General features: G+C 43.0%; 1 protein-coding gene across 15 annotated transcripts in view; it reads left to right on the top strand.

Annotated features, from left to right (window-relative positions):
- Window positions 1-27,849, top strand: part of RBFOX2 (RNA binding fox-1 homolog 2) — a 176,840-nt gene that overhangs the window by 102,835 nt on the left and 46,156 nt on the right. For all 15 annotated transcript variants that reach the window (XR_007888425.1, XR_007888427.1, XR_007888426.1 and 12 more), the window contains 2 exons: window positions 10,480-10,704; window positions 21,216-21,362. Coding sequence is in view for 12 of the 15 variants with exons in the window: in XM_051608546.1 (XP_051464506.1) it covers window positions 10,480-10,704; window positions 21,216-21,362 (372 nt within the window). In the remaining 3 variants the exon portion in view is untranslated. The remainder of the gene's footprint in view (window positions 1-10,479; window positions 10,705-21,215; window positions 21,363-27,849) is intronic.

The raw sequence follows: 27,849 nt of genomic DNA, 5'->3' as shown, positions 1-27,849 counted from the left end.
TGACTTCCACTAGCTCTTCTTAGTTTTCCAGAACATCATCCTATAGATCTGGCTTTAGATCATCTCTTCTGGCTCTGTGTGTGTTGTAGGCTGTTATGTCTCTCTCGGGTACCTGTTTTGAATGACATAATGTTTTCAGTACAAAGGCATGAAGAGATGGAGAGGATTTGAATCCTTCTCACCAGCCGACTTAATGACTGTCATTTAGAAATCAGTAAACAAAATAAAATGGTGTATTTTACCAGAGCTGAATTTATCAGACTCAGCTTCTGGCTATTGGTTTTCTTGATGCCTTTGTTCATTAGATTAAATATTATTAGTGTCTATTTTTCCCCCCCTCACTGTTAATATACTTTCACAAAATAATCAGTTGCCACTTAATTTATTTTTAAATTACAAGCAAAATAGATTGAGCATTTCAAGTTTTTCAGTGTACAGCCTTGTGGGTTTTTCCAATCTTGTGGGCATTTTTATGGCTCTTTCGTGTTTCCTTTTGATTTTTTTTAAATTGCCTTTAAAAAATTCATATATGGAAGCATGTATCTTACTTTGCATCTGCCTGGGGCCATGTATTGAAGTATCAATGCTTCCTGCATCCTGCTTGTTGGTAATAGATCTGAACAACTGTAGTCACTCTTTGTACCATGCTGCTGCACCCATGAGTTGCTTCTCCGTGACCCTCTGCTCCTTTCCACAACCTCTGCTTTCCAGGACACATAGTGGAGGCTTCCTTGAAAATGGAAAACTGCTCTTGGAACAACTGAGCAGCAGGAGATAGGATAATGCATTGCTGGAATGGAAAGTAACTGTGGGAAGAAATCTTTTTAAACTGTTAAATTTCTGTTCTCGAGCGTGTGCCAAGTCAGTCACAGCTTTCCTCTGCCCCGCACCCAAGAGCAGCTTGATATAATATTGTTGCTGTGTTACTGAGTCCTGGCACTCGAGTCACAGATGGGGGCCATTTGCCGTGGCTGGGGCTGTGTGCATTTCATCCCCTACCTTCTGTACTGAATTCTGACCATACCCATGATACTCCAGTGGCAGTGAAAATGTGGCTGGGCTAAGATGTTCAGCTGCTTGCATTTTAAAAGAGCCCTAAGAGGAGATCTGGTTTTGTGTTTAAGTATGCTGCATATGTCTCATCCCCCACCTTTGCTCCATAGTCACTTCTGAGCATGCTGCTCCTCGCTACGGTTTCTGCCAGCTCTGCAGTTCTTTCTGAGGCATTCAGTGCTCTCCAATTGATTCCAGATGTGCTCTCCCCTTCCCAGCACTTTCCCCCTTCTTCCTCCTCCTCCTCCTGCGCTGGCAGTGGAGGAAGGACTGTTTTTTCCCCTGTGAGGTGCTGGAATTAGCACAGGCAGGCAGGAGGACTTTCCCCCTGGCCACTGTAGTTGGAGGAATTGAAGGGGCCTGTGTAAGTGAAGCTGCCTGACAGGCCTTTGAGGTTTGCCCATCCTTCAGGAGCCAAGTAAGCTCACAGCAGCACCTCTGCACAGCTCAGTTCTGCCTTCAGCTGATTCCCCTCACAGCAGGGTAAAGGTGGACAGGGAAGCCTCATGCCAAAAGTGATCTTCAAAATCCTTCCTAGATGAATGCTGGATATATATATATATAGATATAGATATCTGGAGGAGTCTATTACAGATAGCTGGGTCACATAGTAAAGGCTTTGAAAAGTTCCTGTGACTGAAGTAGGTACAATTTCTAAGAGGCTGAATGAGCTTAATGAGGATTTGAACTTTGCGATTTGAACTCTTGAGGTTGCAGGAATAAGTCTCCGGGCTCACTGAGCTTTGGTGATGTGCTTGCAGATACAGGGCAGTAGTCCGTTTGCAGATCAGGGATGTGGGATGAGAAGTTTATCAGTCCAGCTCAGGTACCTGATTGAAACAAAACTGTATGAAATGAGCAATCTGATTGCAGAATTAGCTGAGGTGACAGTAGCTGTGATACTACCCTAGACAGCCTGGTCAAGAGTTCCCATGGGAACCCCATGGTGGGGCTTTCTTCCCTGTTGTATTTCCATCTTCTGCAGCCCTTCTTTTACTGAGCAGCACCAAGAACCATAGGTTAGCAGTCAGGAGGAAGGGCAGAAAACCAACACCGGCAAGTCCTCTGTGCCATCTTAGAAGCATGTACATGACTGGTCAAGTGTCCTGATGCAACCATGGATCACTCCTGAAACAGCAGTTACCACGCTCCTCCTTCGCCCATGATCATCCTCTGGTTCCTGTTACCTCTCTGTATGAGGATCAACAGTCATGCAACTGAGAGTGTGATTGGCTTGCTAATCTGCTGAAAGGGTCACAGTTAGCCTGGATTAAACATACGTGATACATCTGCAGCACACTTTTTCTTAGCTATGATTCATTTGAATTCTAGTCCAAAAGAAGAAACTTAACCCTCTTTGCCTGACAGTAAAGTAATCTCACTTGTGTGGGAGAGGCTTCTGACACTCTGGGTGCCTGTTGGATTAAAGTATGACTAGATTCATAATACTTTGAGACTTTATTTTCCTACTGATTTCTTGAACGCTAGTTGTCTTATGGAAATATTTTTTTCCAAGAGTATTAAACTATGAATGTTAAGTGGAAAATATTCACTTGGAATATTGCAGAGGTGGGAAGAACACAGCCAGGGTAGGTGCCAAAGGAGCAATCTGGTACAAAGAATTGAGCCTGAGCCTTTCTCTTGCTTGTTGGCTTTGCTGTTGAGGAAATACCCATCCTGGTGACTTTTTCCTTTGTTCCACACCACCACCCCCTTTTCCCCAATAATTCTTGGAGGTAGTTTTGTTCCTAATATGGAATAGAAACAGATGTTGAGATCTCAATGTCATCTCTTGAAGCGCAATTCTCTCTAATCAGCTGCAGAGAGCATGAATTGATTGAAAGCATTTGTTGAGATGACTTTGTGCCAGTAACAGTTAACTTTTTTTTTTTTTTTTTTTTTTTTGGAACGGGGAATAATGTAGATTTCAGGAATAGAAAGTCAGTGCTTTTTTCGAGTTTGAAAGATAGGTTTCAGGCTGGTAAGTAGGTGTGGCTCTGGACCTTATTAGTGTTGCATATCTCTAAAGGTCTAGCTATATCCAACAGGAAGCCTCTTTGCAGGTTGCCCAGGGGCTTCTTAATTAAGTATGTACACATGCAGCTCCGAGAGCCTGCGTTTGTGCATTGGGATAGAGCAGAAGTTGATCGTTACTGGAAATAATGACAGCATAGGGATGAGTGAGTGCTTCCTGTGTCTCAGAGTGAGATAAGACTATACTTTTCTTTCATCCTTTCCTACAAAAAAGGGGCTTGAACTTCTTCCCCATACATTTCTTAAATGCATTTAAAACAACAGCAAAAAAAAGGCCAGCTGTTTTATTTTACAGAACAGTTTTTCGTCGCCTGGAATGATAGAGTGTATACTGGAAGATAACTTATTCTTCCCTTGCTTTACATATCTGGGAGAAGGAAGGGCAAGATTAGATAATCTAGTGCAAGTTTGCACCAGGAAGTTGAAGAAAACATGCCTTTAAATGGTTAGCTAGGTGCAAGCTTAAGTGGAGGTATCTTTTTTATATTTTTTTTTCATCTGGAAGATTAGTTTAATTAGCCTTAAGTTGACCCAATGCAAAAAACATTCCCTAAAATGATAAAAGTAAAAAAAAAAACACAAAAATGCATACATAAAAATTTTGCTTTAACAAAACTAGCACAAGACCACTGAATGTTTGCAAAACTACCTACAGATAGAGTGTTGATTTTGAGAGGATTCAGGAGGAACTTCTCTTGTGCTTTTGGTAGTAGAGTCAAAATCCAGCATTCTTTTCTATTATGTGAATATGTAATAGATCAAATGAAGCTCAGGCTCCAGATGTGCAGATGAAATATGAAACCCCTTATTACTGTGATCTTCTTCAAGGTGCTTTTGTGATCACCCCACATCAAGAAAAAGTGTTGTTTTTATTAGTCTAGGTCACCAGACAGACAGATATGCCAGTCTTCCTCTCTGGAGTGACAGAAATTACTTTGTAGTGTGGACTGTGGGTGTCAGGTTGGGGTCACGTACCCATCCGAATCCAGGAACAGGTTTGTACAAAGATGAAGAATACAAGATGCTTATATCCTTTATATGTATCCTTTTCATCTCCAGACTTCTTTTCCATAGCCATTTTACCTACTCTTCCCTTCAGAAACTATTCCATAATGAAATGGCCATGGCAGATAAAGTGTTATTACGGCGCTTTGGGTGCGATGTTTGTGGACACCTGCACGGTTCACGTGGCCAAGTCACTGTTTTGGCATGACTGGGGAGCTGGAAAGTCATCACTTCATCATCCTGTACATCACTTTGCCTTGTGTTTGAATGTGTTCATGATCCTAAAGAGCAAAGGTTAATTTTTAAAATCATGGCTTAGGTTCCATGTGCTGTGAGAGCTAACCAGCGTACGTTGGGGTTTAGCTCTGGTGTAGTGCCTCAGCCTGTGGTTTTCTGGAAGGTATAATGCTCAAGTTCCTGTTGGGTCTTGGAGCACTGCTGTTTTTTAACCATTCCTATTTGCAAAGAAATTGCTTGCTGATACATTTGTTATCAGTGGGCAAATTGTGGGATTGCTTGGGGAGAGGGTTAATGTGTGCAGGAGACTGCAGCTCCCTGTCAGCCTGAGCTTATCCAAATGCTGGTGTCCATGGCCCTTCTCTCTCCAGCTTCTCCACCCCCTCTCCTTTCTGGCTCCAGTTTTCCTCCAACTCTTTGCCAAGTTGTTTCAGCACTCTTAACTGAGAACAAAACTAATCTGACAATAAGAAACAAGTAGTTTTTTTTCCTGGGATATGCGCTGCAATGGCTCAGCAGAGGGTGGACAGAGTGTTGTGGCTGGCAGAGAAGACAGGGCAGGAGTACACAGCTGGAGGTGGGACAGCAGCAGCTTCGGCTTCAGCCACAGCCCCTCTGCAGCCTCCACCGAGAGCATGAGTCCCACCGGAGCTCCTGTTGGAGAGGAGTTGGTGTTGGAAAGGGCTGGGAAGGGGAGCCTGCTAAAGCAACCTTGATTTGTGTTCAGCTGTGAGAAGGAGGGAGGTGCGGGGGAAAGCCCCCATGTTCCTTACTATTATTCTCTTGCTCATGGCCAGCAGCATTGCATGGTGGGCCCTTTCTTGTCTGTGTACAACTGGGGAACAGTGCTTGGCCTCTTCTGCCAGAGCTGCGTGTTGCGTTTTCCTCCCTGACAGGAGGCTGTGACCTGGGTCAGGGGAGGGACGGCACAGTCCCTGCATCCCCCTCGCTCACAAGGATCCCTTTCATGCTGAGAGCTGAGGGTGGGCGGCAGCACCAGGTGGAACAGTCGCGCCAGGCTCTTCAGATCCCAGCTACATTTTTGCTGTTTACGAAAGGGATTAGGTTAGCGCAGAGAGCAAACAGTCGTAGCCTGGAACACACTGGTCTTCACAAACTGGTTAATTGCCTCTGTTAGCTGCAAGTCAGTTGCTTCAGGGTTTCTTAAAATGAGTTCAGTGAAGGCATACGTATTAGAAACTCCATTCCACTAATAGGCATATACTCATGTCTATGCCAATGATTTGGGAGTTACCAGAGTTGAAAGGCATATTAAAGAGATTATTGGATGTTTACATGCTCTAGCATTTCTCTGCACCTTTTTCTGATGCTTATGACTCACAGTAGGTTTATGAATAGCACAGATCGTTCACCTCATGGCACTTTGCATGGAAATATCTGTACAGAAGTTGTACCAGTTTAGCTTTACCAGGATTATAATTTTTATTTGACTGGTTATGCCTTAATATCTATGCATATTATGGTGTACCAATACAGAAGGGATCTGCAGCTGCATCACTGTAAAGCTCCTTTTGCATCTCTATAATTATACCCATTTCTCTAATGAGCAAAACAAAAGCAGACCTTCACAAAATAGACTGATCTTTGACAGTTTTATGGAAGTAGGAGGCCTTTGTGTGCATTTCTGGTGTGAGCTCTTGGCACTCCAGTCCCGTGATCTTGGATCACCACCTGCTGTCTGCTGAAAGAATTCATCCTACGTCGCATTTGCTGAACCACGTTGCTCCTTGTTGAGACATGGTCCCCAGCTCCCACCCTTCTGCGAGGAGCTGCTACAAGTGGTTACTTGCTGTTCCTCTGCTTAGCTTGGAGCTACAAAGTTTGTTAATTAAGTTAAAGCTGCGTAAACTCTTAGAAATGTGTCCCCATTAGGGATTTTTCACCAGTTTAGGTCATTTGTTTTTTGAGCAAACTGTGGGATGGGTTTGTACTGAGCTGTGTAGGCAAAACCCTGATTTAAGGAAGGAAGTGGGCACCTGTGACAACATAGCTAGACCTTTGTAGGGCAGAGAATAGGGGCCTGAAAGGGGAGACCAGATGAGTATCCCGTATCCCGCATGTGCCCTAAGGGCTGGGGTGCTGGTGAATCGGATGTCAACATTTTGCAAGAGAGGAGTTGCTTCAAATTCCTGTGTGACGTGGATGAGTGATTTCTGTGGGAACAAAGCAACGGTATTAATAGAAGACACAGGAATTGCTGGTTTTCTTTGAGTTGTAGGTTGCCATATCTTGGACTGAAGTTTTTTCCTTTTTTTTTTAAGGAGCATGTGTTAATTAGACTCACTCTCAGTTGCACTGAATAACCTTTCCCAGGTTGGTGAGCATGGTATGGCAGCTGGTGTGGCTGGTGCATGGCAGCTCATGGAGGGAGCTGGGTAACCTGAAACTGCCAAAATTGTACCTGCAGCCAAAGGTCCCTCAAGCTCCCCTCTTAGAGACTGCCAGCCACCCTGCATTGTGACTGAGAAGTGTCTGCTCCTGAACATTATTTAGGATTGATTTCATGCCATCACACAAGTTGAAGATGACAGTAGTTTTTGTAGGGAGCTGCAGCTGAGCTTTCCTAGTACTGTGATGGCATCCTTGTGTTTGAGGGTGGTGGCTGCTCTTGCACGTATCCATCTTGGTCTGTTGCATTTGAATCAGTGTTTAAGAGGATTTAATGAGCTAAAACAGGCAGGACTGGCAATGCTGTGAGGTATATTGTCAAGATTGCACAGCCAAAGTATTTTCAGATGAGTATTTCCTCCTACCTGTTACCTTCACCAGGAAGTTTGGGGATTTCTCCATGTTATTTGTAGCTCTTAAAAAAGTGGGAAAACTGCCTCTGACTGCAGGTTTACCTCTGATGGGTTGCAAGTAGGGAAAGGAGTTCAGGTTCTGTGTTTGAAGATAAATGGGATTTGTGTGTGTGTTCTTGAAAATATGAAGTGTTGTGTAAATGTTGAAATTCAGTAGAAAAATAAAAGTAGAATCTCCTGGGTTTGGAGGATATCAACATGCTGTGAAACTCGTAGAGACCTCATTGGGAGTCCTTTTCTGTAGACAGTAGTGGAAACAGGAAAAAAAAAGGGATTGCAAAGCATTAAAGGAAATTAAAATTACCAAAAAAAAAATGCAGACAGGGAATGTACATCATCTTGTCAAGACAAAAATTAATTTGAGATACAGGTACTCCATGGGATGATGAAACCTGGATAAGCATATTGGTGATAGGGCTACAGATAACCTGTAGACATTAAGATAAGGATACATTTGTAGTAACAGGTAGGATTTTTGCATGTTAGTGCCATTAGGGAAAAAAAGAGACAGACACAGCAATAGTATTAAAAACATTTCATTTTACACTAGAAATCCCTTATTTGAAAATGTGAGGAAGGTCAGAGAAAAGTAATGAAGTTACCAGGATATTTTGGCTTGTGAGGTGTGATTAAACTCAAAATAAATATGCATTATCAAATTGCTACAAGCAACAGAAGAGAAAGTATTTTTCATCTTTCAAACATTTTTAGATAATTGAAGAAGGGAGAGAAAATATTTGAAAGGTTGAAATGCATTTAAACTGGAAGGAACAGTATTATCTGAAGGCTAAAAATGTTGAAAATAAGATTATATGAAGTTTATGGACTGGCATTTTAAGTAGTCTAAGGGTGAGATTAAACCAGATGCCTAAGTATGTCCTTTGGGGAGCAGCCCTGCACTGTTGAGAGGATGGCAAAATAGGTTTTGTTTGTGGCTAATTAGCATTCTCTTCCTCCTATCCACAGTACTACTGGATTGTAAATCTAGGCCGTTCTAAGAAAATTGGAAATAGTTTCTGCTACTGCATCTTTTCTGGGGTTATCCTACCAATTTTTCAATATTTTTTTTTTTTTAAATAATCCTGTTTCATGTTCAGCTTTTAATGGTTAATGACAAGAAAGAGGCAGACAGCATGGGCTGTTTGGAAGTACACAGGCACTTAGATATAATGAAACACTGTAAGCAAAAGAGCTTGGAATGGAGGCAATATGGATGCAGTGGAGCTATCGTGATGGGATAAATGCTTGAAGTAGGTGAGCGATGGGGTTGCTGATACCTGGTTTGCAGTGGGTGGCCATCGTTCAGCCTCTCCTCCCTCCTGTTTGTAAACATCTCCCTGCAGATCTGGATGATGGTTTAGGTTGAGTCAGAAGCTCCCTACTTGGAAACTGGGAATGGCAAAGGAGTGAGCAGAAGTGGGAGGGCTGGTGGAGATGCTCTCCTTTTGCAGGTGAAAAAAACCCAAAACCCGACTCTGTCCTGCTTTCAGAAAATGTGCTGGGTGTGAGAAAAACCTTCGCAGAGCTACTAGCACACGACGCAGGGCTGCAACAGCTCGGGGGAGCACGTGCAAGGAACCGAGCACTGGCCATGGCTGGCAGGCTTGCCTGAATTTTTCTATTTCGGATAAGGCTGCAGAGTTTTGTGTTTCTGCAGGCAGCCAGGCTTTGCAGTGGCTGGACTTCAGTTAATGAAACTGTCCGTGGTTTGGCGTGGGCCAAGGCTGCAGCTCAGCTCTGCAAAGTGGTATTGAATTGCCCTTCCCTCTCCTTCTCCCCAGCTGCAGGAGCGTGTGACCACGTGGCCCCCTTGGGGAGGCAGACCAGATAGACTAATGTTAGAGCAAATTTGGGATTCAGCCAGTGTCTGAATGACCTGATGCTGGCTGGAGGTGCACTGCATTTATCATTGTTTTCTTTGCCCGGAAGGGTAAGCTGCAGGTAGGCTAATAAAGGGACTGAAAGGTTTGTCCTGCTTCACTGGAGGTCCGTCAGCCCCTGCACACTCTCTGCTGAAAGGCTGCTTGGTAATTCCCACTCTGCCTTTCCTATCCATGGGATAAGGTCTGCTTTGCTTTTACTCCATTGATTTAAGCATGCTGGTGTCAGAATAGGCTCAAGTACCTCTGGGCTTTGTGGCAGAGGTTCCAGGGATGGAACAGCAGCCAAAATTTAAAATCAGGATTAGTCTGTTGACACGCGCATAAATCAAACGGGCCTCCTATAATAAATCTTTTCCTTGGATTTTTTTTATGCTGTGGTAGTGAAAGCAGTAGGAGCAATACAGCAGCCTGGGCTTCCCAGGGTTGGGCTTCAATGTCAAGGCTGTTCTCCTTAGCCTTGGGTGGCTGAATGCAGTTCCCTGCTCCCCCCTTGATGAGATCCCTGCAGTGGCTGCAAGGCAGTGTGCTTTTGTGTTTGCTTCTTGTGGCTTTCAGACATAGTGGGATAGCATTTTTGTTGTCTTCTGCATGGTCAGTTGTCTGTTTCTGAGTCATCTGGTTGGTGTCAACTACATCTAAGGCAGTGCTAAAAGCTGCTAAAAAGTCCAGCATCCTAGTGTGGAGGTCTCTGTGGGATACCCTAAGCTGATGGAGAAGTGGGTAATTAATGCCTTGTGTGATGGTAGCGATGCTCATGGCTGGGAGAGAAGTGTGTATTCTCCAGGCTTGAGTTCAGTTCCTTACAGCTCTTTGGTGTATTCTGCATGGCCAGCAAGAAGCAAATGGGATATTCCAGCAGCTGATACCTGAGCACCCATGCTATACTCAGTGCTGCCAGAGCAAGGGAGGGGTCTGCTGCACAGATGGGTTTTAAAAAGTTTATTTTTCTGTTACTGTAACACAACAGAGAAGGGTACTCTGAACCACACAATGTACTTGCTTGTGAGCAGAGCCACGGGGGTCAGGCTGGAGGAAATGGACCCAGATATGCTGCTTTTGGGGATATTCAAGAACCCTGTTACTCTATTTGTGTTTCATTCTCAGTTCCAATGTTTCAGTGCCTCTTCCCCCTTCCAAACTAATGCTTTACTGTCCATGAAGGCTTATGTGACCTTACAGGGGTATGTAATTTGCAAGCCCCATAATTTGTTCTTCATGTGCCACCTGGTAACAAGAAAGTTGCCCAAAAAAGATTGAAATCACCATCGTGGCTCAGAGGAATGAGATGTGCTGGTTTTGATAGAGAAGATAATAGAAGACACTGAAATATGGTGGTGATGGGTGGGATATTCACATGAACACTTGTGCATGTATCATCTCTCAGGCTGATGTTCTTATCCATCTTCTGTAGTATAAAGTGGTATTCTCCTTTTCCTTTTCTTCAGGGTAACCAGGAGCCAGCAGCCACTCCTGATGCAATGGTGCAGCCATTCACCACAATCCCATTTCCGCCACCCCCACAGAACGGGATTCCCACAGAGTATGGGGTGCCACACACTCAGGACTATGCAGGCCAGACCAGCGAGCACAATCTGACGCTCTACGGAAGCACGCAGCCGCATGGGGAGCAGAGCACGAATACGGCCAGCACACAGAACGGATCTCTTGCAGTAAGTGCAGAATGGTGTGGAGCCAGGAGAGCAGAACAGGGCTTGTGAAAAAGTAGCCATTTATTAGATTGCTGACTTTCTTAAGCTTGCAGCAAGTTAGCCCTAGGCTTGAGAAAGGAGGGAAGGAAGTGGGAGGAAGGGAAAGGAAGGGAGGAGTTGGGAGGAAGGAAAAGGAAGGAAGGGAGGGAGGGAGGGAAAGGAAAGAAGGGAAAGAAGGAAAGAGAACCAAACCCATAGCTTCTGACCTTCCATTATTGTCTTTTCCTTTGTACATGGTCCTAAATAGGTGTCTGCAAAGAATGGTACTACTTGGGATCATGGTGTTCTTACCATGGTGGCATTATCTGAAAGCAGTCCTTTACGAAAGTGTTAATTAGCTTGAGTTAATTGGCAAACCGTTCAAATCAATGTGATGGAGGCAAATTCTTGAAGGTTGACGGGACAAAGGATTAGGATAAACATATGCATTGTAGATGTAATCCCAATGTGTTGCTGTTTTAAGAAAGCTAGCAGAGTAGAAAAACACTTTTCTTTGACTTTGTGAAGGTGACAGGGAGCTTCAGGGGGCAAAGATAGGAGAGGACCTCTCAGCTACTGGGCATCCATTTGCGAAACAAAGATTTTCATCTTGTTATATTTTTTAGATTTCTTCCTATGGCCTGTAACTGGCACTGGGCAACATGCTGGCAGATTATCCCAGGAAAAGCTTTATCCAACTCTTAAGCCACTTGTTAAGTCTTAACTTCCTAATAAAGAGCCTTATGGTGAGATCCTTCAGTTCTCAGGGGTGGGTTTATCTGTTAATGCTTTCAGTTTTACTTTTAGTTGGGTGTTTGGCTTGTAGAGATTATTTTCCCCCTGTAAGTACTGAGTGAATTCAGTGCCAACAATTGGGAAAAACTGATAGTGCCAGCTCAAGTGTGCATAGTTTCTGGCATGCAGCTCTGCTCTTTCTGCAGTGGGCAGTGGCTGCATGTGATTGGCAATGCTGGTTATGACTTAGATAAGGTATCTTTGAGTTTATCCTGGGAATGCTGCATTTTTGATGTCTTCTAGAGGAAAAGAGTACAAAGAACGTTGATAGGGCATAAAAGGAACTTCATGTGCCTTCCTCAGCAAGTACAAATGTAGATGAGAAGAGATCAGGCTGGAAATAAAACCTGGAGATGGTGCAGTGTACAGAAATGCAAGTCATGATTTCATACCAGCTTGTCCATGTCCTTCTAAACCATAAGACCTGGGTTGCCCATCTCTAGCAAACAGCTTTCTCAAGCACTGCCAGTTGGATGGGAGAGCTGGAAACGGAATAAAACAGGACAGTGGCTTTACCCCTGTGTTTTTGCTGTTCCAATCCTTGCCCACAGCTTAAGAGCATTTCTTTTTAATGGAAATGATTATGGGATCCTTGACCTTGGATGTAAGCTGTTGCCAATCCTCCTGCTCCTCTTCCATATTAGGAGCCATCTCCACAGCACTGCAGGGCCAAGCTCTGTGTTTCATCAACTACGCTGGCTCCGAGGAGCCCACAGTGCGCAGAGAGGCTGGTTAGCCTGCGATGAGGGACTGGGAGCCCATCTGTGCAGGAGGGAGTGTTGCTGGGAGACTGCTGGGAGGCAGTGGTGTTGCCAGGAGGCTGTGGAGGAGGGAGCCTGAGTGGCAGGGGTTATCCGAGAAGCAACCTGAATAATACATATCACTTGTACTGGCTTTTGGAAACTTGTGGTCACGTCTGGTGTGACCATTTGGTGTGGTTAAAGATGTGTGAGCTGAGTGTGCAGAGTAAGGCTTACAGACTGTAGCTAGTTGGGAAAGGGTAAGGATGCAGATGAACACGCTGCTGCTGTTATGGCTGGGACTGATTAAACCCAGAGGATCCCAGATGATGGCACATGAAGAAATCCAGGTAGAAGGAGAAAGCGCCTCAGGCAAGGGCCTTTCACATTTCAGGGTCCTGGATCTCCTGAGTCCCTTTATCTTTCTGCTCAGGACTCCTCCTGTAAGAAGTTATTTTGATTGTGTGGAGTGCCTTTGGATATAGTTGGTTGTAACTTTTCTCCTTCTTAGTATGCAGATTAATGATGAAGAAACTAGGGGAAGGAAGAAGGCTCAGTAGTTATTCAAGCTAAAGCATGCTATTAAAATACAGCAGAACAGGTTGGTTACTTCACTTTGATCATCTACAGCTAATGCCAAGTTATCTTATCTATCAGAAACACTGGTTATTACTTGTTTGACATACATGTTCAGTCCATGTGGACTAGACTGCCATGCTTTGAGGCAGGTTTTCCTTTTACTGTTTTGTTATCTTGCTCAAACAACAGTGCTAACTTTAATAGTGCAAAAAGTCGTCATGGGTGATACATGATCCTCCCATTATTGCAACTGACAAGCACAGCTGCTGTTGTGTGTGAAGGTGATACCCCAGACCAAACAGCTGGTGGATTTTTTAACTGCTGACTTGAAGCCTGTGCTCCCATGGGATGATTCAGAAATTCCTTCAGCCAGACAGATAAGGTGTCTCCTGGCCTTCAAGAACAAGGCCTGCACTTAGTCCAGTTGGCACGACAGAGTGAGACAGCAAAAGGTGTGCTCAGATGGTGGGGATTTTCTGTTTTCCAGGCCCATAGCCTTTAGGGTCAGTTGCAAAAGTAACAGAGAATATGGAGTGGCTTAAAAGTCCCTCATGGAGAAGGGAGTTTCATCTGGTTGGTAAGATGTTATGCAGCAATGCAGTGGGGTCTATAATGGGGTCTTTAACAGACCAGGTGGGAACATCTTTTTGTAGAAGCATGGCAGGTTCTGGCAGGCAAATCAAATTGCACAATTTCAGATTAGTGAGGTGTCTGAGTTAATAGTGATCTGGAAGCCTGAGGTCAAATATCAGCAGTAAACTTAAGTAAAATCAACTTTGAGAGTCAAAGTCCATGCCTTCCTATGCAGCCTAAAAGCCCTGAGCAAGGAGGCATAACTGGTTGGTGTCAACAGCTAAAGATGAGTTTGGTTCTGGAGGCCTGAGTGTGGTGGAAAGCATTCAAAGCCTTCGGAACAGAGGCATGGAAAAGAAATTGGCACAATAGGTGGTGTAATGCAAACAGCTTAATATTTTGGAATCTTTTATTTTAGGATCCGGCCTCAACTAGGAGCTTTGTTTCTTGTCTGGTATGCGGGTCTTCATCTCCAAGCATCTGTCCTTTCTCTTGATAGTGTCCCAAAGCACAGCTGAAAGACCTGGATTAAAAATAGCCTGAGGTGCTTGACCATATTTGGCCTACTCGGGCTGCCTGTTGCAGCCTGTCTCTTAAAGTGTTGGTGCTCTGCACTTCACTTCTTATGGTGCTGGGTCCCCTGGTTGCTTGCCCCTTCCCCCTTTGTTTACATTACAGTGCTTATCCCTAATGGAGACACCCAGCACAGATAGCTGCAAGTGGAGATGCTAATTAGGCTGCGGTACCTCTGGCAGCTGAGCTGATCTAAAGATTCACTGCTGCCAGAAAGGAGAGATCTGACTCCAAGCACAAACTCCCACTCCTATTTACTGGCTCTGGCATTCCTTACGTGAACCACTTTAATTCACTGACCTGGCAGAAAGCTGTCCAGTTCTTTTTGCTGGGTTAATGAATTAGAGCAGCTCTTGGAGGGCTCCAGCAAATGCTGTTGTTGCAAGGTACGCGTGTGGAGTGCATGGCCAGGAGCCGAGAGCAATTGTCAGCTCTCTGCATCTCCTGGTACTCTACCCGCAGAGGGAAGATTAATCATCTGCTGAACTAAAAAAGCTTGCTTGATAGTAAATGCAATGCACTTAATACGGTGAGCTGATTATTCAACTCATTTCTCTTGTTAATGTCAGAGGGAAGAATTTGTGTCTGTATAAATTACGGAATGCAGCTGGAGGTATAGAAGTAGAGGAATAAGTTTATGTAAATTACTTGCATGAAAATGGCAGGTGCTGTCGCCTTGGTGTTGTGTTGTCATGAACCAGTACAAAGCATTATTTAATTACAGAGGATCTCAGCTTCTTGATGTGCCGTACTGAAACATTTAACTCATCTGCTATACCATAAAGGGATATGGACACTGGTATCTTAAAGGGGACACATCTGTGGTGAGAGAGTCATATGTATCATGTTCAAAAGCAAGGCAAGGAAGCTGTTTGGTCATCTGGCCCTGCCCCAGGCAACTAAGCAAGGGTTTGGAAAAAAAGGGAGGCAACGGCAGCAAAGGGTTCTTCAACTGACTTTTGTACCACATGGATGATGTTATAATAATTACTTTCCCTTGGGTATTACTTGCCTAGTCTGAGATTGCAGAATTTTCCCCTGTAATTATTCTTCATCACTTTAGTAATTAAAGCAATTGCTCATGTGAGGTGTTTCAGGTAAAGAATATGTCTAATGAATGTCCTTACTTATCTTTTGATACCGCTGAGCAGATAGACATGAAGATGAACTAGTTTCATATAAGTAGCTACTGCTGATTGTTTGGCCACCTCAGCTTGGAAATTGCTGTCTTGAGGTAGCAAACTCTGACATTTAACATCAGGAATCTGCTTTAAGTGTGAGAGAGATTATTTTATTATTTTGAGTATGAGGCAGATTATTGTCAGCACTTGTAGACCTGTGTCTAGTGAGACAAATTTAAAATGATTTCCAAAGAGAAATAGGAAATAAATCAGCAAATATCATTATTTTAGAGTATACAGCTGTGATACTTCTGCATATTTCTCAAAGGTTACAGCAGATCTAGAAGTAGTACAGGGAGGATAATAGTGATGATTAAAGGGATGTAGGAGGTTCCTTATAAGAAATGAAATATTAATGTATGAAAACAGCTGACAGGAATGAAGCCATGTAGCAAATACACAATGTTGAGTGGTATGGGAAATAAAATAAGGAACTTCCCATTTTCACTTACTAGGATGCATATAGGAAATAAACAGGTGGCACATATGAAAAAAAACAGGGGTTTGTTTCTCTTTTTTTTACCTATAATGAAGAATTTAGTTGTAGAACTCCTGTCCACAGTATGCTTTGGAAGTTGAGAGTCTGAACAGGCTCAAAAAACTCATTAAACCATTTAATGGGCAATAGCTTAATGGCCAGTGACCAGCTACAAAGATGTAAACTGACTCAATTTGCTGGAGGCTGGAGGCTGGGGGACTCTACTGGAGAAACACCACCAAATGTTTATCCTGTTCTTATGTTCTTCCACAAAGAAGACAGTGGGTTGGATGCATCTTAGTCTGTCACTGCATGGCTGTTCTTTTGCCACTGTCAATGGAGTGGTCCAGGGGTGACCGCTAGCTCGAGGAATCTTGTTGCCTCCTTCACCTTGTCAGGGCATCCCTGTTTTGTTGAGGAATAGGCTGGAACTGCTCTCAGAGGGTTTGGCATTGTGACCAGCAGCTGAAGGCCTTTTAGGGGGTTTCATTTCGCCACCTCATTGAAATAAAAAAATAAGAAGAAAGAACCAAAGTATCCTAGAAAAAGGTATTGCTCAGAAAAACAAAGTAATTTTAAAAATGCTACCTGATGTGTCAGAGGTGTGTCTTTTGTGCAGAAAAACTTCCTGCATACTTTCGTGTATCAAGTTCATGTTCTGACTTCAGGTGGGGTATACCTTTATTTAATGAGGAAAGTTAACAAAATCACTTAAGCTTTATTTTGTCTGCAAACAGGTAATTAACAGTCAGAAAAAAAATTGCTCTGAATTTATCTACCTACACTGAAAATAGTCAAGAGCGTAGCAGAAGTTATTTGGAACATCCTTAGAGAGTTTTTTGGTCCAGTTTTTGGCATACAAAGTACTTGGACATGTTGTCAATTGAGCCTGCAGTATAGGCCAATTTAAAAAAAGTATAACACTGCTGGCATCTCTGAAAAATCAAATACACAGGTACAATTTTAAAACTACGTTTACTGATATTGAAAGGTGATGATTAGCTCTGCGGTTTTCTGTCTGTTAAATAAGTGCGGTTTAGGCAGCAGAAGTTCCCATGCTCTTTGCTCTGGGACGTGTACCTCAGTCCTATCCTGGTAAGTATGTGGTTGGAATGGAAAGGGGCTTCATGTCCAGTGTCTAATTCTTCACTCGTTTTTTTCCACCAGATCGACTCTGTGAGTATCTGTTCACTGGCGAGTGACTGGTCGTTTTGTCACAGGTTGTTCATTAGAAGTTGCAGAGATCTTCCCACATTGTCTGCACTCTCTTTTGAGGTGGGAAGATTGCCTTCTGCCAGTCATAGCTTTCAGTCCTTGTCTCCAAATGATGCCTCCAGCCCTTGATCCAAATGAGGTCTTGTTTTTTTGAGTCCCAGACTGGTCTAGAAGCGGTGGAGTGAGCACAGTCTTTCTCTCAGATTTTGTAAGCCAGCCAAGTCCCCTTTTAAAGATAGTTATTAGTTACAGTTTGTATTTTGTAAATATTTTCTTTGCAGTGATTTATGGTTCTTAGCCTTCTCATTATGATTCACAACATTTTGAACTGCTTGCTTCCTGGGGGAAAGGATGGGGGGTTGTTTCTTGCTTTTCTATAACTTGGACCTGAAGCAGTTCCAGTTCTGGAAGCAAGTGGGAGATGGAAACAGAATGTGCTGGGTATTAATAGTCTCTTTGCTGGCCTGTTGCATTGGTGTTTGTCTGGCTTGTCAGGGAGGTAGCCCTCTCTCTGGCCATACAAATTAGAGATCTGCTCAGAGCTCAGGTGGTGCTGGAGCCTCTGCCTCCCTCTCACCAAGGAGAAATCCTCAGCAGTTGCTTCTTCACCAGCTGCTTTAGGATAGAAAAGTCTAGTGAGAGGAGGAACATGGTTGTAAAGCAGCCCCCAAACCTTTCAGAGCACCCTCATGTTGCCAGATGTCCTTCTCCCCTTTTACATGTGGATATGTACACGTATATATTCATGCTTTCTCTTTGCAGCTGCCCCTTCTTGCTTAGGGTTTCTTTACTGCTGGCGGGTATAAGGGAGGAGCTGGCACAGGGACACAGGCAGCAAGTAGTTAAAAGTGAAGCACATACTGTGCGTGTCCTGAGCGCTGATGAATTTCTCAGTGACCTTGAGCAGAGCTCAAAGCTTGTGTGTGCCGGTGTGAATGACATTATCACCTGCCTCAGTATATGTTACGCAGACTATGCCAAGGAGGTAGGATGGATCCAATACTGTTACTAAACGTAGGATCTTTGCCACAGCATGTCTCTGTGTTGCCTGATGACAGGCAGTTAGACTTAGGGAACATGTGTTAGCTCCCTCCCAAGCTGAATCGCTGTAATGAAGGGAAAGGGCCGGTTCTTCACTGTGAAGTGTTGACGTGAGGGCAGAAGGAAGGAGCTGAAACTGTGCAAGGAGTCAGGGAGGGAGTGGGCATTCCGTGAAATGAGGACTTTTATCATCTGGTCTGGTCAGAGTAGTGCTGCTGCCAATCTCCTTTATGTGTTGCCTGAGAACAGGCTCCAGGCCCTTCCTTTCATCTCCTTCCTAATGACTTAAGACAAGGAATAACTATAAAAGGAAAAAAAAAAAAAAAGCAAGATCTGAGGAGACTCTTTTCTTTCATTTATGTTGTAGCTGAATGTGTGGCAGTAGACAAATGTATTGAGCTAATGTTATAGTGGCTGAAAGTTCAAATCTTAGCTTAGGGCCACAGGCTATAGAAATGAGGGAGCTTGCAGCATCCAGAAAGAGGAAGGTATTGAATGTTAAATTAGTGATGAAAAATCAGGATATCTTGAAAGCCTGAAAAGCACTTTGGGGACTCGTGGTGTAGTCAAAAAGGTAAGAGTGGACCTATGCACCCTCTTCCCTATATTGTTTCTCCTCTTTGAAGCCTTTGTCTTATTGTACACATCACACATACTGCAAAATGACTCCTGTGTGGTGGCAGCACTCTGCCATATGCAGGAACAGCTGTGAGTGTTTTTGAGCAGGCCACTGTACATGATAGATCACACCCTTGGTAAGAAAGGAGTTCTGCCCTCTGTCTGCAAACAAATGGATGGGAGAGGAGTGCGAATGACCTTCTGGCTTCCTCCCCTGTGGAAGCAGCAGATCCAGTCCTGTGCAATGTATATTTGAATTTAAAGGTTAAAACATTTTTTTGTTGTCAGTGTTCAGAATATGTGCCTTTCCCATTCACTCTGCAGAAGATGCACTGATGTGTGTGTTTGTGTTTGAGGATGCGTCTGTGCTCATGGGTGTTTGCCCACTTGCCAATTTGATGCAAAGCCGTAAAACCATAATGAGGTTTGGCAAATTGTAGCAGAGCTCCAAAATGGATTGTAGAAATCTCTGTTAGCCGGAGTGTTGATAATTTGGGGGAGTTACTTTAGAGCACTTGCTTGCAGGTGTTGTGTGTGGTGCTGATGGTTGGGCTACTCCTGTGTTCTGTTCTTTGTGGACAGATTTGCCCTGAGGACCAAAGGACTCTGATGGAGTCATAAAAATAAAACCACCAAATAGCATGGTGTGATTTAATTGCAGGCCAACTGCATCAGTTCTTCCCTTAGGGTGCACTCTCTGTATGTTTGGAGATGTATTTTGTCATAGGGGTGAGGGTAGTAGAAGAGGGGGAACTTGGAGAGGGAGGTATGTTTTTGAGTACGATCAAATGGAAGTTTCAGAGGTTGTTCTCAAAAGTTTGATGTTTGGGGGATGGATAAGTCTTAGCCAAATAAAAATGTCTCATCCTGCTAAGCTATTCCTGTGACTTGCATGACTCTAGGAAGTAGAAATACTCACAGGGTGGTACTTCCGTTCTTCCTATCACAACTTAAGTTATATTAACCAGATCAAACATTGCTTGTGCTGCCTGTGCAGCCCTACTAAAATAAAATGGAAAGCTGCCATTGCTTTACTCAGCACGACAAGACTCCATGCTTACTGTTTGCTTGCTCTTGTCAGTATTTTATAACCAATATGCAAGTTCAAGGTCATGCCTATAACAAACTGAACTGGTGACATTAAGAGAGCTTCTTCTGGCCAGAAATGTCTATCTGTGTATAGATGTTACTTTCCAAATATTCCTGAAGTGTTGTATATTGAATGACGTGCAAGAGCAGCCTAGCAAGTCCAGTCAGTGTTTGAGGAGTCAGTGTGGGCAGCTCCCCTGAGATTTTTCTTCTTTGGTACAAAATTGTGTATTTAAAACATGGAAAAAAACAAAAAAAAAAAACCCCAAAAAACACCCCCAAAACAATAAAAACCCTACTAGTTTTAAATCTTTAGTTTTAAGGCTAGTGAGTGTCCTTGAAGGTGTCTAAGAAAAGCCAATTCTAGCACTTACATGGTCCTTGCCTTCTTGTATAACTTCTTTTCACTTGATGGGCTAAGGAAGTCAGGTTGGGTGAAGAAATGAAATGACACTGAAATGCATCACACAGGTGGTCAGAGCACTACTCCTAGGAGGCTGAGGCAAGCAGCAGGAGATGGAGTGTGTGGGTGGGTGCTCTTTCAATGCCTGTCAGTGTCTGCTCTTGGAAAGGGACAGAGCAATGAAAACGATGGAATTATAGTCTGCTTTGTTGTGTAGCTCTGAGTTTTTGAGGTAATTTTTCTGACTAAAGTCCAAAAAATACTATTTTCTCATCAAGCTGCTTCATAAAGGTCATGGCCTTTATATTTAGTGCCATGTTCAAATTTTACTTCTTAGTTCAAGGCCAACACAAGTGGCTGAGGTTATTTTCCTTTCTTCTCTGCCATTCATCTCTGTGGATGCATTAAGTCTCTCCTCTGGCACATTGGTCCCCCTAATTTTTCTGCCTTCTTGCCATACTTTTTCTGTGCCAGCACCCCTGGCCTACCCCTTGACAAATTCCCTTGTTTTAGCTGTGGAATCAGTAGCAGAAAAGTAGTATTTGGAGCTTTATAAGTCCTGCAGTGGTAATGACTGCTTCATATCCCTGGGCTGACTTTTAAATGTACAGGAAAAGTTAATCAAAGACATCCGTAAGCTCTTTCTGTATGGATTTTACCATTTAATTATAGATCTTCTTTTGGGGTAGTGTTTCTCTGAAGGGAGCTTGGCACAGCAGATGCCTTTCTGCCTGGGGATGCATTTCTGGTATTGGCCCAGTGAAGAGCTGCCACTTCAGCTGTGGGATTTTGATGACTGCATGAACATCCTGCCACATGAGATTAGAGTGGCGGTGCTACCTCTCAGCTTCAGGATATGAAAGATCCGCCTCTTCATTAGAGCTTTCATACAGTGGCAGCTGAAGTGAGGAAGAACAGGAGAAAAGAGAGAAGCAATTTAAGAAAACCAAAGGCAAAGCTACTGAGCTAGAAGGTGATCTGAGGGGAGGAAGGCTGTGAGATATCATTGCTGTTTACTCATGAAAAGGTAGGGGAAGAACAACCAATCCATTGTTAAGCATTACTGGCTTTATGAAAATCATGTATCAAGTACTCAGATACTGCAATCACAAGTGTAGTACTAATACCTAAAAAGAGACAGACAAGGCACGTGAAAGGAATTTTTGTGGTTTCTATTCATGCACATGCTTTTGTCTTTCTGATTTCAGCAGACAGAAGGAGGGGCACAGACAGATGGACAGCAATCACAGACACAGAGCAGCGAGAATACTGAGAGCAAATCCACTCCAAAACGACTTCATGTGTCTAACATTCCCTTCCGCTTTCGAGATCCTGACCTTCGGCAGATGTTTGGGGTAAGTTTCTGTCACCTTCTAAGGCACAGCAGATTCTCCTTCCCCACAGGTGGGACACGTGGTGCTAGCGAAGCATGTGAAGGAAAAGCCCTTTCTTCTCAATTTAGCCAGTACACTGTAAAATGTTCGGGTGACTAGGACAATTGGAAATGTTTACCTCAGCAGGTAAATACACACAAGAACTATAACCATGTTGTTCACGTGGAGATGTTGAGTGTAACCTAACAGTTGGCTTGGGGAAGAAAAAAACAACAAATAAAACCTACCAAAACTTCACCTTATTTCCCAGTAAAGGCTAGGATTAAACATTGACTTAATATATCCCTCACAAAGCACTGTTTTTCAGTTGCTTAGAAACTTGTTGAAATATTTATGTCTTTTCTGATGATCTACTTCTGTGGTAAAAAATTGCTGCAAGGAGTTGGCCAGCTAGCTATTGCATGTGGAAAAGCTAGTGCAAGTCAGATGGTATTTTACATTGTGTATGATACATGTTGTTTCCTTTGACCAAATAGTTTGTCTTCCCTAATCTTTGTATGCTATCCATCATTCTCAATTTATAAGCTCTCTGAGGAAGAGTTTTTTCATTTGAGTATGGGTGGTGACTCATTCCATGTGGACACAAATAAATGAGTTAGATTCTTCATGACATAACCTTCAGGTGAAGTTATCTATATGTCATTATCATCATGAATCCTTGACTTGTTGATATGATGGTAATATACTTGATTAAGGCATGTTTTAAAGTCTTCAAAAATATTTCCTATTATTTATAAAGCGAAGAGACTTTAAATATTGCTACCTATTTAAGATGCAATGCAGAAGACTCGAGTCAAGGAAGACCAAAGCGAAAGTTCCGCTTAGCACCTTAGGCTTCGAGTGCATACCTTGGTCCTAACTGCACAGCCAGTTGCTCTTAAAAAGCTTGCAGTGTTTCTGTTTCAGTTGTTGAGCCATCCATGTGGGTGTGTATGCATGCACATACAGACACACACACTCTTACATGGAGAATAGTGTTACAGAATGTAAATGTGTCAAATTCATGGGCTTCAAGCTTAGACTGCTATAAATGAGAGAAGAATTTGGGCTTATTTGTTCATAGCTTGGACAGTACAAAGTAAACAAAGTTTGCAGAAATGTTAAAAATTTCACTGATGGTTTTCAGCCAAGAGTCTGGGAAAATGCTCTGCATTATAAGGTTTGGGAGTCCTGATAGATAACAAATCAAACACAAGCAGCAGCATGTCCTTGTGGCAAAGGTGGCTGATCTTATCCTGGGCTGTGTTAGCGAGTGTAGCCAGCAGACCTAGGGAAGTGATCCTCCCCCTGTCTCAGCAGTTGTCGAACTGCATCTGGAATACTGTGTCCAATTTGGGCTCTCTAGGGAAAGAAGAGCACTTCAAGTGAAAATCTGAAGCAAGTCCACTGGGCACCACTGAAATTTTCAAGGGGCTGGGGAACATGGCATGTGAGCAGAGCCTGAGAGCTGGGCCTGTTCAACTTTGAAGAGGCAGAGGGGAGATATTTTTGTTATCTTAACTACCTGATCAGAGGATACAGAAAAGATTTAGCCAGATTCTTTTTGGTTGTGTGTAATGATGAGATGAGAGACAACAAACACAAGTTGGAACATAGGAAATTGCAATTAGATATCAGGAGATACATTTTTTTTAATTTTGTTGTTGTTGTTACTGTGAAGATGGTTAAATAGTGGAATGTGTTGCCCAGAGAAGTTGTGGAATCTCCATCCTTGAAGTTGTTTTACTTGACTGAAGACACCCTGGCCAACCAGATCTCATTAGATCTCCTTTGAGCAGTGCTTTCTCTAGATGACCTCTGGGGGTAGATCCCAGTCAAAATTATGATTCTGTTGCAAGAGGCCTGGTTTGCTTCCATGTTGTTCATACGTTAGCTTAACACTCTTGACATCCGTGGGAATGTTTTCAGGGTGAAACTCATTTCCTGGCAATCTGTGATTGCTGAATCTTACCAGTTGCCTGTTCTACTTTTGTTTTTTAGCTTGCTTTTTGCTGTTGCAGGGCTGTGCAGTAGGCAGTTCCGTCTGGTTTTGAAAAACTGGTTGCTGAAATCAGTGCCAGTTCTTGGACCACCTGCTACAATCTGTGTTTAGCATGTCCTGCTCTGTGCTTCTTCTGCTCCCCTCTCCTGGGAGCTGTGTGTCTTACATAAACTGCTCCATGTTGCTGCTGCCCATTCCCTTGAGACCAGTGCTTGACTTGATGACTGACCCCTTTCACATTAGTTCACCTTAATGCTGTTCCTCCCTGCACTACTGGTGGGGGGAATGTGGATTAAATGGAAATGACAAGAACATGCCAGTCCTGGTGACTCTTACCTCTGCTTTGCAGATGAGGACACCAACAATGGGAATGAACTGCTGTCCTGAAAAGCATCTTGTAGAAAATGCAGCCAACAGCTTTCATTATGGCCTCCTATCCTTGTTTTTGGCCCAAATGGTGCCACTTTTTTTACATAAAAGGGGTGGGGAAATACATGATGAGTTGGTTTCTGGTGTTTCCCAAGTTATTTGCTGTTTATTTTTTGTCTAAGCATCATCTGCAGTTCCAGCACAGTGAAGTGTTGGAGTGAATGGGGAGACTGAGGCAAATGGTATATTTCCTAGAAAACCTTTTGCTGGTTTGCCTGACCCTGTGTTTGCTGAGAGGTATGCATACCACAAGAACATTCATCTTTTGGGCCACAAAAAAAAAAAAAGTGCTATTTTACTGTAACAGAGATCTTTGCTACTTTGCCAAGGAAGTAATCAATGGTTCTTATGTATCTCCCTTTTACTCTCAGTGCTGCTTCTCTCAGCATGCTCAGAGCCTCAAGCAGGAAAGCGCTTCTCTCTGAATCCTCCTTACTACTATTTCTTTTTCAGGATCAAGTTGCTTTCCCTTGGGTGACTCACTGAAACCAACCCTTTCTCCTACAGGGGACTCATGGTTGTCTGAGTCTTCAGCTGTGGCTGGCCTGTAACCCCCATCTTCTCCCTCTCCCTTCTGTGTGTCAGGTCACATCTCCTCAACGTCATATCTGAGAGGCTCAAAATCCTTGCCTGGAGTGATTTTCCCAAGCTACTGTACAAAGAGAGGAATTGGGTAGACAGCAAAGCTGTGGAGGAAGAAATAAATGTGATGGTAGGGAGGGAGTAAAGAAGCCCCCTGAGGATGAAGAACAGTGTGTGAGAGGTCAGCCCAGTCCTGAGCTGCAGAACATTTAGCTAATGCTTTAGTCCAAACTTGAGCAGAGGTGGACTTCAGATTTGTTGTCTGTAATTAAATGGATATTACATAATGCTTTTTAAACCTTCACCATTTGTGAGAGCTGCAGGCAAATTGAAGTTATTCAGGGGTCAAACCATCTCTCACCTGTTGTGGGAGTCTGACAGATCCCTAAGATATCCTCAGGAATGGAACAAACATTTCCTTATGTATATGCTTCTTACAGGGAGACAAATAAAACAGACTGCTTTAAACAGGTAATATTTACTTGACATTTCACGATCCCAATAAAAAGACTTCCAGAAAGCTTCTAGAAGGAAAAAGTCATTTTTAAATGCATACAGTTTTGCACCCACTGTGGAATAAATCAATAGTCGACCTTGTTCTAGCAGATAAAGAAGAGTTAATACCTGACCTGAAATCCCACAGTTGCCTAGGTACCAGTGATTGTTATTTGTGTGTATTTACTTTGTGCAAACAGAATATGGCATCAGGCAGTGATGTAAGGAGCTTCAGAAGAGTCTGTTTCTTCAAGTTTAAACAATTGGCAGGATAACTGCCTGGGAAGGTACCTTTGAAAGGGAAGTGTTAATGGAATCTATAAAATATCCAACAAAATCGTACTAATGGCCAAAAAGACATGATTCCACAGTGACTGAAACCATGTTAATAAAACATAAAGAATTCTGCACATTAGGAAGGGAGGATGAAGAGTAGGAGGAAGTCAGTGGCAGTGAATATAATTGCAAACTTAAAAGAAGAACCAAGTGAGAAAGGAAATGTGCTGATCATGGAGATATGGGTGATGGAGGGTCAGAGAAGGTGGCAGTTTTTAACATGCAAAGAGAAAAGAGCTAGGTGTAGCTTCAGTATAACATTAGGAAATAGTTATGTGGGGTTTTTTGGAAAAAAAAGCAGCAACAAAACAACTCCCCCCAAAAAAACAAACACAAAAAAACACAACAAAAAGACCCCAGCTTGCTGTTTTTATGATGTAACATGGGTATTATGATGTAACATAGGAGGTATCTGTACCATATCTGGTTTTGTACATAATTTATAACAAAGGAGAGTGACAGGACAATACTTGCTAATATTTATAAATCAGCAGATGAAGATAAGGTACAGCCAAAGCTAGAAGCTCTTTTATTCTTTAATGTTAATTTTTACCAATGCTTGTAAGCTAGGGGAGTTACAGAAGGCTGGAACACTGCCCAGCAGGATTCACTGTTGAAAAAATTGAATGACCCAAAGAGCTACAAACCAATTATCCATGTGTTGATACAAGATAAAAATAATTCTAGAATTTTTATTTAAAAAAAAAAGTTTTAATCTGAAGAAACTGTTTAATATATATTCACTGTGACTTTGGATAAGGTAATATACATCTTTTCAGACAAATATTGTATTGTCTATTTTCTTAGAATCCTAAAATCATAGAATGGTTTGGGTTGGAAGGGACCTTGAAGATCATCTAGATCCGATCCCCCTGCATTAACAGGGACAGCTCCTGCTAGATTGGGTTGCTCAGAGCTCCATCCAACCTGCCCTTGAACACTTCCAGGAAGGGGACATCTATGACTTCCCTGGGCAACTTGTTCCAGTGTCTCACCACCCTCATAATGAAGAATTTCCTCCTAGAGTCCAGCCTAAATCTCTGCTCTTCCAGTTTTAATCCATTACCCCTTGTCCTATCACTACATGCCCTTGTAAAAAGTCCCTCCCCAGCTTTCCTGTAGTCCCTTCAAATACAGGAAGGCCACTATAAGGTCTCCCTGGAACTTTCTCCAGGCTGAACAACCCCAACTCTCTCAGCCCGTCTTTGTAAGAGAGGTGCTCCAGCATCTGTGTGACCTTCTGAACTCACTCCAAGAGCTCCATGCTTTTCCAGTGTTGGGTGCTCCAGAACTGGACACAGTGCTCCAGGCGGGGTCTCACAAGTGCAGAGTAGAGGGGGAGAATCACCTCCTTGACCTGTTGGCCATGCTTCTTTTGATGCAGTCCAGGATACAGTTGGATTTCTGGGCTGCAAGTGCACATTACTGGCTCATGTTGAACTTTTCGTACACCATCATCCATGAGTCCTTCTGCTCAGGGCTGTTATCTATCCATTCTCCACCCAGCCTGTCTTTGTGCTAGGGATTGCCCCAACTCATGTGCAGGACCTTGCACTTGGCATGGTTGAACTTTATGCAGTTTGCATGAGTGCATCTCTCAAGCCTGTCTGGGTTCCTCTAGATGACCTCCAGCACGTTGACTTCACCACACAGTTTGGTGTTGTCAGCAAACTTGCTGAGGGTGCACTCAATTCCACTGTCCATTTTGCTGACAAAAGATGTCAAGTAGCATCGGTCCCAGTACCAACTCTTGAGGAATGCCACTCATGCCTGATCTTCATCTGGACATCAAACCATTGACCACAACTCCTTGAGTGCAACCATCCAGCTAGTTTCTTACCCAACTGGTGATCCATCTATTGAATCTGTATCGTTCCAATTTAGATTTTGACAAGATTGAACAAAGCAATACTGATACAGTTAAACATTAAACAACTAATTTTATTTGTCCAAGTAACCAATTTTGATTTTTAAGAGAGTATTTATCTCAAACACAGCACACATTAGAGGGATTAAAAATCTTTTTAATGATAGATAATAAAAAATAGTAGTTACTATGGAGATATCAGTGATCAAGATTGTTTCTACTGTCAGTTTCCCCAGGGATCTGTTTCAGCCACAGTCCTGTTTCAGTATCTGTATCAACCCATGGAGACAGTACTACTAAAACCTTGCCAGTAAGTTCTGTGGTTAAAAAACTGTTTGAGGAGGAGGAAAGAGAAAGATAAGGTTAGTGTTGGAGAATGACTTGAAATGCCTCATTAACTGACAGTAAATCCAACAAAAATGTTTGATGAAACTCAGAGCACAGTACTGAGTTTGTGGGAATTGGACTGTGCTTGTAGGATGGAAAGATTTACTTGGAAAACACTGACTTGGGAGAGTTCTAGTGGTTGTTGAAGTTAGTTTCTTCAACAAAATGAAGGGAGGTATCAGGTTGAAGTGTGATCTTTCTCATGTTCAGAGTTGAAAAGATGGTGACTGCATTATTTTGTGCAATTTGGAGATCAGGTTAGGACCAAGAAAAAAATCTAAGGCTTGGAAGTTGAGTGGCTTTTTAACTGGGTAAGGTGTTGGGTACATGATTTACTCGGCTTATTAAAGAGAGGTCGGGAGATGACAAGT

This window comes from Apus apus, chromosome 1 (genome assembly GCF_020740795.1).
Source record: "Apus apus isolate bApuApu2 chromosome 1, bApuApu2.pri.cur, whole genome shotgun sequence".
Lineage (NCBI taxonomy): Eukaryota > Metazoa > Chordata > Aves > Apodiformes > Apodidae > Apus > Apus apus.
Note: the sequence above shows the minus strand (reverse complement) of the source record. Positions and strands in the feature narration are given on the sequence as shown.